At 48.4% G+C, this 11,446-nt stretch overlaps 1 protein-coding gene across 1 annotated transcript in view; it reads left to right on the top strand.

The window, feature by feature from the left end:
• NTN3 (netrin 3) overlaps positions 1 to 11,446 on the top strand; it is a 92,832-nt gene that overhangs the window by 62,900 nt on the left and 18,486 nt on the right. Inside the window, 2 exon segments of the mRNA XM_006015582.2 lie at positions 1,681 to 1,830; positions 5,228 to 5,281. Of these exon segments, the coding sequence (XP_006015644.1) occupies positions 1,681 to 1,830; positions 5,228 to 5,281 (204 nt within the window).

Raw genomic sequence — 11,446 nt, 5'->3', positions numbered from 1 at the left:
AATGGCGGGGACTCTTTGCAACGAGCATTTCTGTGCTGCAACAAAGAAATGCACCCTGCAAAGAAAGCTTCAAATTGGCTGGAAATTCTCTCTTGCACCGGGGTTCTCTTTTGCAGCAGAAAACTCCACCGTGCAAAGAAGCTGCAATTTAGCGGGAACAATTTAGCAGTGCCGAAGCACACAAAAACAAAAATCACACCCTTTGGGTTGTGACACTGCTCAGTTTGGGTCCTGGGATGCTCTCCCCAGGGTCAGGGATGCTGCTGTCACCGGTGCTGCCTCTGCAAGGGACTCTGGGTCCATCGGATCTGGGCACATACCCGCAGCAGAGGGGCATGATGCCCAAAGGCTAGGCAGCTGCAGGTACAGGCCCTGAGGATCAGTCCAGTGGCCTGTGGGACTGCTGGAGCTGACATGTGCCTACAGTGCAGAGGGTTAGTGCCCAGGGGCCAGGGAGCAGCCAGCAAAGGCCTGGGAGTCAGGCTGGAGCTCTGGAGCGAGTATGTGTCTAGGGCAGGGGCACGGGGGCACATGTCCCCCCCCCCCATATTTTTGCGTAGGTTGGGGGCAGATGCAGGCTGTCTGCTGTGGGCTCGGGGCTTTTCAACCTGCTGCCCTGCCCCTAGGGCCCTGCACTGGCTATGCCGCCATGGCAAGGCACCCTGTTTCTGCCTGCCTGGAAGCAGCAGGGGTGGTGGCAGCATGGAGTTGTGCTGCTTGCTGCTACCAGGTGGGCAGGGGGTGCACAGCGGGTGCAGGGCTCCTGAAGGAAAGGCAGCAGCGTGGGGAGCCCCGAGTCCTCAGCAGGCAGTCTGCATCTGCCCCCTGCTCTTCTCAGCTCTGGTCTGGAGGTAGTGGCAATGGTGGGGGCGGAGAAGAAGATGGGCATGTGTCCCACCTTCCTCTTTTGAAAAGGTGGTCACCCTAGTCAAGCCAGGGGTCTAGGGGCCAGCCAGGGACTGTGACAGAGCTCCCAGCCACCTGGCAGGAGGCTGGCCCTTTGCTGGTCTGACTGACTGGGAGTAGATACAGGTAGCAGATTTACTGCGCTTTAATTTATTTTACTGTGCAGTAGCTCAATTTACAGTTACAGTGACACTTTACTGCACAGCAGATTAGTCTACTGCACAGTAAAGCATCTTGTATAGATGCACCCATTATAAATTAAATTAATCTATATGCCTAAAACCAGCAAAAGGCCTGCACATCACTCAAAACCCACTTAAACTCAGTATGAAAAAATGTTTCAGGAAACGGCTGTTCTTCACAGATGTATTCACTGTGTGCTATCCATGAGTTACTATTCACCATTCATTATTCTCTTGTTTAAAAGTTCAGTCACCCACTCAGCAATCAGAAACAATGCCATGTGACTTAAGTGATTGGTCGCATGCCACAAATACCAGCTAGTGAATAGGCAATATGTGAGCAGCCTTTTGGTCTCAAATTGCTTTTCCAGACAGTTTGGTGCATACAGCAAACCCACACATGGAAAATCAGGTTTCTGAACAAATGGGATCTAAAGCAGATGAATAATCCTGGCCAAACTGATAATGTTTTAAAGATATTTTATTCATTTCAGATCAGTTTTTGTTTCTGAGATCTGTCTTGTTCAGTGTGGGTAGTAGTGTGTGCATGGATTACATTTATTTTAACAATATTCCTCTTTCTTCTGTTCAGCTTGTGATTGTCACCCTGTTGGTGCAGCTGGCAAAACCTGCAACCAGACCACGGGGCAGTGCCCATGCAAAGATGGAGTGACGGGACTCACCTGCAATCGCTGTGCTAAGGGCTACCAGCAAAGTCGTTCACCAGTTGCTCCATGCATCAGTGAGTAACAGTCAGCTCTGCCTAGTTCTAACTTTGTCTGTGTTCCAGTGAATAGGGATTCACCAAGTCCCAGAATACTAGAACTCAGGGGTACCTGCTGAAATTAGCAGGAGACAGTTTTAAAACTAACAAGAGAAAGTAATTTTGTATTCAGCGTACAGTTAACTTGTGGAACTTACCACCATAGTAAGTGGTGCAGGCAGATAGAATAGTCAGGTTTACAAAGAGACTTGGCTGACTCATGGATGATAAATCCATTACTTGCTATTGAACAGTACAGTCAGAGATGTATCCCCTGGAGTCTCTAAATCAATGATGATGAATGCCAGGAAAAGTATTGAATAGGGAATAGATCACTGTAGATCAGGGATTCTCAGTCCCTGTCCTGCATACCAGATCTGCCCCATACAGCCATGAGATCCAGCCTGCAGGGTTCCCCAATGGTCCAAAAATTTGTCTGCAGAGGAGCAATGGCAGCATTAATTGCCGCTCCCCTGCTGCCAAATATCTGGATCCAAGCAGAGCCCTGCAGGCTGGGCAGCATGACCCTGTGTGCTAGATCGGGCATTCAGGGTGGGCAGCACGAGGTGGGATTCAGGCATGCAGGGTCCAATGTGGGCAGCACAAAGTGGGATCCAGGCAATGTGAGGTAGGGTCCAGGTATGCAGAGCCTGATCTTTGCATGTAGGGTCCAATCAGGGCAGTGTGAGATAAAATCTGGATGCACGGGGCCTGATCTGAGTGGTGTAAGGCAAGGTCTGGGCACACAGGGCTGATCCAGGCATACAAGACCCAATCTGGGTGGCAGGGAGCTGGATCTGGGTGCACAGGGCCTAATCTGGGCAACAGTCCTGCAGATCTGACCCATGGACTGGTCCCATGCTGCTCTGCTGGCCCACAGGGCCAGAAAAGTGACCACTGAAGTTATAGATGTACCCAGTTCAATGCTCTCCCTCTAAAGCATTCACTCCTACCACTGTCAGAGATAGGATACTGGGCTAGAGGGACCATTGGTCTGACCCAGTATTGCACTTCTTATGTTTCAGGATTATATCTCTTCACTGCCTTTATGGGTGAAAAGTCTATTAGCCATTGTACTGACTTGTGTATTGTAGTATTACTGTAGTACTGTGACCTGCAAGCTTATCTTCTCTTAAAGCTAAGTAATCTTGGCCTTGATCAGCAGATGACTGGAAACCCGAAATGGTTCAGTACTAGAATTGATGCCCTAGAAGGTTGTGTACCTCTGGAGAACTTTTCATGAATGTTCCAATAGCCATTTGGGAACTCTGTGGGAGAGGTTTCTTCTATTCACTAGTCTACCTCTTTCCCACTGGAGCTGTTATCTGGCTGTCTGGATGGGCAGCCAATGCAGGCTTTCACTGCCACATGGGCAGCAATGGGTTGCAGTGGAACTGGAAACCTTGGGAAGGCTGTCAGAGTCCATCATGTTACTTGCCTCAGGGAGGGGACAGAACTGGAGCCTTCTTATCTCTGGAGCACACATCTCTCTCCAAAGCTGATCTCAATGCTGCAGGGAACACAGTGATGGCTCTTCTGGCTCTTTAGGGAACAGTGGTAGCTCTGGTGACTTCTCTAAAGGTTACCTGAAGCTTTTGATTCTTTTTTTCCCCCACTGCAATAGCAGTAAAGTTATCTTAGAATCAGTGAAAGCCTGACAAGGTCTTTCTGTTCTAAAAGCAGAACCATAAGGAAAGAGGAAGAGATAAATGAGCAGAGAGCATTTCTTCCAGGGCACAGCCAGTGGTAGTAACAGTCAGGGGAGAGAGTTTTCTTTTAGAGATTCATAGAGAGCATGGCATCACCCACACTGGCCTCATCCCTTCCATTTAGTTTCTCACCTAAGACTCTGCCACCCACCTATATATACAGGCTGTGCTTACCAGTCCGGGAAGTGGAGAGCACAACTGGATCCAACACCAAGCAACTGCTGAATTGTATATCTGTGCCCAGGTAGGCACTATGCACAATGCTACCCTGCACTGCCATGTGGGATGATCTGGGTTTATTTTATGCTCTTGATATGAGACTATGTATTGTAACAAATCTGTTCCAATTTGGACTTCCTGGCTGTGGCAATGCTACAACCATAGGTAGCTATTCAGATCTTCATGGCAACCATAAGCACAGACCTAGATCCTCTTGCTCCTAACCACAGATCAACTACTTCCACTTATGTGCTAGCCATGTGTAAAATAAAGCCTGTAATACATGCATATGAGTACTTCTGATTCTATCCCATGAGGGGCAGAAATGACACCAAGTCATGGTTCAGATCATTAAACCCAGAGTTTCAAGATACTGTCTTCCTCTGTCTCTGTGGATTCTGGGTCAGGTACTGCTCGCAGTTATATTACTGCAATTCTAGAGTATAGACCAGTTTCTGGTTGTCCTGAAGTCAGGGTAAAACTCCCATTTTCTTTGATGATAACAAGATTCAGCCTTAAGTGCAGGGGGCCAACTCCCCTCCTAACATGACTCCACTGATTTCAGTGGAATTATTCTAGCTGAGAATATGGCTACTGACTTCAGTGGAGTTCCTGTAGATTTTAGTATATAAGAAAGCAGAATTCAGCCCACTGTGAATGCTGGTCCACCTACACAGAGAATTGTTTGTCTTAGCCACTCTGCTGGTATGCCTTGCTTGTCTACACAAGATCACACTGATCACCAGATTTGGGTTGGGAAAGAAAATTTCCCCCAGGCTTGACTAGCAGGGAGCTTGAAAGAGTTTTGCCTTTCTCTGCAGCATGGAGTGTGGGTTGCCTGCTATTGTCCTCTGGGCACATCTCACCTAGTTAGTTCCCTACCATTGCAGGGACCCTTGCCATTAGTGGCATCTCGGTCCCACCTCTTCTCCATTTGTGGCACACAACCTGAAGACCAAAATGCCTTGGTGTAAAGCAAGTTACTGTGCTCACTTCAGGAGTATCTGACTGAAATATAATGGTCTGTGATATACAGAACATTGGGTGAGCTAGTTTAATGGTCCACTCTGACATTAAACTCTTAAGAAACTTTCCATGATACTGCTCTTGTTAATCCTTTCTGCAAACACTCTGTGGTGGTGTTTCCTCAGGGCATATCTCTTAGGAAGTCCTTCCAGTTTCCAGGGCTCCTTCAAGCTGCTATGGCACAATGGCAATTACAACAAGGAGGATGTTTTGTGATGGTAACCACCTTTTAGTACCTTCCGTGTTCCTGGAGTAGCAGCATAAGAAACCAGCAGGACACACTGTTAGGTTCTTCCTATCTAACTGCTGGCCATGGACTCTCCAATAGTGGTAGGAGGGGAGGAGCCACAATTTTTTTTTTTATCCTGAAGGCAGCATTGGGCATCATTTTTCCTTAAGACATCTCACCTTTTCCTTTCCAGAGATTCCTGCCATCAACCCAACCTCCATGGTTACCAGCACAGAAGAGCCTGCAGGTGAGTGCTCTTTATTCCAGGAAGCAAAAGGCACAAGAAGGCTGCTTTCCTGCACTGTACAGCTAGGTCTGTCTGTATATTCCCTCCTGCCCCTCAACCATTCCCTGAGGACTCCCCACTACTCCCCTCGCTAACTGTGTGCTGGAATGTAACGCTGAATCATCCCCTCACACCCGGCTTGGTCACGGAGAGCCAGCAGCCAGATTTACTTTGACGAAAAATAAAATGTGCAAATGAGGTTTTAAATCCTATTTATTTTTGGAAAACAACCAAAGAAACTTGACAAGAGTTCTCTGGGGTGTTTTTTTTTCTTATTTCACTATGAAAAAATGCCCAACACCCAACTAGGAGTTTGCTTGTGCTTTGGCCAGTGCCAGCTCTAACACTTCAGGGGATTGGAAAGGGGGGTTATGGGACCTATTGCTTTCTCACACTGGTTTTCTAGGGTTTTGTTTCTTTAATCTCCTTGAGTCTCCTCCAGGCACAAGCAATTTCCCCTGGGCGCTCTTTGTCTCTGCATCAGCCTCCTTCAGGGAAAGCTTGGTTTCCCAGTCTGCCATTCTTGGCCTAAGACTCACAAGCAAGAAACACAGGCAAGGATCACCTTCTAGAGCAATGGCTCTCAACCAGGATGCTGGGGCACCCTGGGGTTCCATGGGATCCTTTGAAGGGTGCTGCAGGAATTGTGAAGAGGTATACAGATAGGAGAAGGCTCAGGCTCCAGATGTGAGGAGATGAGCAGATAGGGGCAGGCTCAGGCCTTCCCTGCTTAGCTGTTCCCCCACCCCCTTGGCCTGGTCCCTCTGCATGAGATGAGCACTGTAATAAATCAATTACTTCTTGAAATGGGGTGCCACTCAATTCACAAAAGTTATGGAGGGGTGCCTCAAGTCTAAGGACATGTGCATTGTGTCTAAAAAGGTTGAGAACCACTGCTCTAGAAGCAGGCTGAGAAAGGAATGGATCAGCTTGCACTAAGGGGGTGTGCTGATCTATTTACCGGGTCAAATTGTGCCTGGCTCTTGTATAAATAAACAAGAAAAATTCCCTCCATCAGCTCCCACGTGGGTGCCTGGCACAGCTGCTGCTGTTGTTTTCTCAGAGATCTGAGTGGAGGTTCCTGGCCAGCTTAAGCTGACTGGTTGAACCTGGTTTTTGAGTGTCCATAAACACTAGGGCAGCAGGGTGACAGTACACTATAGAAAGGAAAAGGCTGTTGTCCCCAGCATCATCTACATGTTTATGGCAGACTCAGGTCGTCATGTCTCAGGCTTTCCTGGGAGGCTCACTTCTGTGTTATGGAGGACCCGTGACAGGAAGGGGCTTTGGCAAACAGAAGCAGCTGTCCATCCCAGCCTCCAGGTTTCTGTCTGGGAGGAAGGAGCTGAAACTTCACCTACTCCTGCTAGGTCTCTTGGGCAGATGGACCATCCCCAGGGTCAACAAAGCAAAAGCTTGTGAGAGCTGTAACTGCACATTCACCTGCATGTGTGAACCAATCCCCAAAGCAGCAGACGCTGTCCACTGGATGCCCAGCTCTGAAACCTAGTCCTAGAAGGGCTCTGGCATGCTACAGAAGAGGAGATGTTGTAGCTCACCACCTTAACCTTCAAGTTGATCATAGTGTAGGAGAGACAGGGTAAGACTGATGGGTTCACTGGTATGGAGGCAGGGCTCCCTGAGCAGAGGTCTGACTGCAGTGTATTCTAGGGTTGTTGTAGACTGCCTTTAATAGAGGAGGTCTAATAAGCATTGTATAAAAACCTAGAGTGGTTGATTGACTGATTAGCTTCCAGAGTCAAGCTGTCATTGAACTGCATAGTCATCTCAGTCAACCGCTTACACCAAATATACTGATAGCTCCACATATAGCTCTGGGCTCAAATGAGAAGTCTGAGCTGACCAGCAGCCTGCCTTTGTGGTAGCACTTCAAGTTTTGATTGGACAAATGCTATGGCATAAGTGTCAAATGATCTCTTGGCTTCTGCCTTGCCTGTGACACAACAGCCTCCTTTTTCTTGGCCACTTTTCCATCCCAAGCCCTGTACAATTCTTCCATCTCATGCCTGTCTGTCTTGTCTGTCATGTGGATTTCTTGTGTTTATCTCCACAGCGATACTCTCCCAAGCAACCTCAAACTTACTGTGTATCCATTTGTAGTGAGCTTTCCTGGCCAATCCAGGAACAATGCTTATACGCTGTCTAAGTGTGTAATTCTGACACCTTTCTCTTCCTCCCATCCTTCCCTCAAGCCCTTGGTCTTCTTGTGCCCTTCAGCATGAAAGTAACAGACATCCTGCCCAGTTTCATTTCCAATCAATGCATGGGGATTATGGTGTCAAGATGACACCAAATGTGGCCCCTCTGGGTCACTCAGCTGTTTCTTGAGGGTTGCCTCACCACTAGCTGAGATCAGGAGACTGCCTGTAATCATGCAAGACTGAAACCCAGACAGGGTGAGAGGTTAGGGATTCTGTGCTTCATAGCTGTTCCATGCTATCAAGCCACCAGGATGCCTTATACTGATTCTGTTTTCATAGTGTGAATAGACTCCTACTGCTATGGGTCTTTATTAGTATGCCCTTTTAATTCATGCCTGCACTTAACTTTTGCCCAGGCATTCCGTGTAGAAAGTGTGGATACAATAGTGTAGAGTCTAGGGCTGGAAAACAATGACAGTCTCCTCATTCTTTCCCAGCCCATCAATACCTCTTGTGTGGTTTGCTCCTACTCTAACTGGACATGTGACCCCCCCTCCGCCCCCCGCAACAGCACAAGTCTCAGTCCTGTGGGGAGTTCGCTGTCCCCAGCCTCAGCCCTTCTGCACAATGACTCTTTTGTGCTAAGAACGCCGTGAGAATGTTGTTCCTCGTCTCCGTCTTCCGTGGGCTCTCGGCTATGTGAGTTCATGAAATCCCTGCTCCCCTCTGCTCCTTCTCAGCCTGGCTCAAGAGTGGGGCCTTCAACCTCAGTCTTTTAGGCATTTTTATTACCACATTTCTGTGGTTCTTCTCATCTTGCCCTACTCTCTTTTATTTGATTTTAAAAGATTGACTATTCTCCTGCAAGGAGATCCTACCTCAGTGTGCTCTGGGGTGGCTGCATTTTCTATGGAGTAGCTGAGCTTGGTATGGCATGCCAGATCCTCAGTGTGTATAGCTCAGCATCACTCCTTCCACTGTAATGGACCAGTGCCAAGTTACACCAGCTGACGATCTGGCCCCTGTTATGTGCATAGAACAGGAAACTAGATGTATTGCACTGAGGTGAAATGTAAATTTCCTAGACCAGCTTATAATGTATGTGGAAAATATTTCATTTCATGCTACAGTTATGGAATTAAGCCAGTGCTCTGGAAATCATGTGTGTTGTGACATATAATTGGACAAACAACAGGGAATGGCCTATTCTGTGCGGTGCTCCTTGTGAGGGAAGGCTGACAGTAGCTCAATTTTGATCCAGTGTCAAACCAAAGGGCTCCTCACAGACCAGATCCAGACATAGTGGGGTAGTGGTAGGATGAGCAGTGACAGCAGCATGGAGGTTAACGCAATCATCATTTGTTCCCTGCCACTGGCACATGTCCTTGAAGGGGCTCCATGCCCTGGATTTGGCAGCAAGCCCCACAACACTTGCCCTGCCTCTGATTTCTCAGCCTCTCTGGGAGCTCCACAGGCCAGATGAAAGCTTTGTTCTCTGAATAGGGCCCATGGACCATACATTTCACCCCACTGACTCACAGCATCCTGGTCCATGCTCCAACACCATCTCCTAAAGTGCCTCCTGCTGGAAGACACAGGGACTACAAGAGTCATACACCCGATTCTCTTACCCATCGTTCCATGCAGCAAGGGTAGGTGATTATTTTGGCTGGATGGCCACTTAACAAGTTTTGGCGAGCTGTCAAGGGCTGCATGGATAGTCCTGCCCCTTTACAGGTGCCCTGCCCCCTGGTCACCATCTTGGGACCAGAAGTTCCCCCCCATAACCCCTGACCTTTGCCACCAGAAGTCCCTCCCCTTGCCCCCCAAAAATACTCCTTTTGGGAGGGGGAGCTGCCATCTTGGAACCAGAATAAAACCCAGATTGTACACTAAAAGTCAAATGCCTACTATAACATATTTCATTTTATTACAAAAAATATTTTTGTCATGATTTGTGTTTGTGTAGTGTATATAGAGGTGATTGCATAATAACCCAAAAATAAAGTCTTACTCCTGTATATTGTATGTATATAAGTTAGGTGCCACGGGTGAGCATAGAGGTTCAGGGAATCCAAGAGACATCCTTTCAAAGTCGTCATGGTTCTGGGTGTGTGGTGTGTGTGTGGTTTAGCTGGGGTGTGAGGGGAGCATGTCTATGGTATCCTTGCAAAGTTCTCATGGTTGGGTGTGTGTGTGGGGGTGTATGGTGGGGTGTGGGAGGGGTGTGTGCATGTATGGTGGTGGGTGTGTGTATTCTGGGGTGTGGGGGGGGTGTGTGTATGCTGGGGTGTGGGGGGGTGTATGGTGAGGTGTGGGAAGGCAATAGGGTATGTTGGGAGGATGTATATTTGGGGGAGTTGTGGGGGCAGGGTGTGGGTGTGTGGCTTTTGTGGGGTGTGAGGGTTTGTGGCGGCATAGTCATCACTTGCAGCAGCAGGAGGACCAGCAGGTGGGGGCATTTGGGGCACTTGTGCCTGGCACAGGTGTTCATACCCGGCACAGCTTCCTACAGGGGGAAGCAGTGTGCAGGGCTCCCCTCCACTTCCAGCAGAGTCCTGGGACCTGCACAGCAGGGGGCAGGGAAGGCAGCTGGCTCCAGCACATGGAGCTTCCCTCTGTTTCTGTGTGAGCGCTGGGGGCTGCACATGTGCTGTGAAGAGTCCCCAAGATAGAAGCGGCCTGGCCGGGCTGTGCACCAGCCCCACTCTCCCTGCTCCAGCCAGCTGCAGCTCTTCCTCTGCTGCTTCCCTACCTGCTGCCTGGAGCGAGCAGGATGCTGGGGAAGCAGAGCAGGTCCCCGGGGCCTGCAGCAGTGGCAGCAGCAGCCCTGCCCAGAAGCTGTGCTGGCAGGGCTGGGCCCTTCTACTCATGAGGGTGGGAGCGAGGCACAATAAGGTATGTTTGGGGGGGTGTATATATGTGGGTGCCTCACTCCCAACCTTGTGGGTGGAAGACCTGGGCAGGGTGCAATTAATTGGCACGTGTGTGCAGGCCAAATGAAAGTGCCTGGCAGGCCAGATCTGGCCTGCGGGCCATATTTTGTCCACTCCTGCCCATACAGTGTCTCTGATAGCCAGATTTGCACTAGTCTTCCCAATTTAAGATGGGACTGGAATAGCTGAAGAGCCCTACAGCAGAAGCCCTAACCTGTTCCTTCTACCTGGGTAGACAAGGGTTGGTAGAACTACACATCCAGTTACTTACAGCAACCCCTGCCCAGAAACGGTGAGATTGGGACCATTATGAGCTCCTTCTCAGTCAATGCTCCTATACCATTCCTTTCAGAGGCTCCTGCTTTTCATCCCTCGTTTTGGCAAGAGGAGAGTGGGGGATCTGAAAGAATTTGTTTGGTCTTAATTTTTTTTGGCAAGAAGGATTGTGGGAAATAAATTCAAGACAACTCCCTAGTTCATTCTGAAACAGAAGCTTTTTGCTTTTTGGCCACTAAGAGTCCTAATTAGGAACATCAAAGAAGAGACACTTTGGAAAAGGGGGGGAGAAAGGGTTTTTTTGTAAGGCTTTATTCCAAGGCAGAATGACACTTTGAGAGCAGTTGATCAAAGTACTTCCCTCCTCCACATTGTTTTAAAAATAGGAATGTTCTTAGAAATTGTTTCTAATATTTTCAGCTGCATAAAAATAAAGCTCTCTTGGTGGAGACCCTAATGTTTACTTCGTTTTAGTAGAGTGGGTCTGTGTTAAGTGGCCTGTAGTTTTATCTGTGGGTTTGTTGTTTTAAGATTTCCAGCTTCTAGCTCAAATATCTTTAATGCAAAATAGTTTGCTGTTAACCGGAGTCCATTCCAGTAAGGTGCAGAAATCCAGATTAGGTCTTGTTTCTTGAACCCACATTCCAGATGGGGACAGGGCTGTAGTTCATGTTCATAGATTCATAGAGGTTAGGGTCGGAAGGGACCTCAATAGATCATTGAGTCCAACCCCCTGCATAGGCAGGAAAGAG

The sequence above is a fragment of the Alligator sinensis genome, unplaced genomic scaffold (assembly GCF_000455745.1).
Source record: "Alligator sinensis unplaced genomic scaffold, ASM45574v1 scaffold404_1, whole genome shotgun sequence".
Classification (NCBI taxonomy): Eukaryota; Metazoa; Chordata; order Crocodylia; family Alligatoridae; genus Alligator; species Alligator sinensis.
This window is presented reverse-complemented; position numbering and strand designations above follow the sequence as displayed.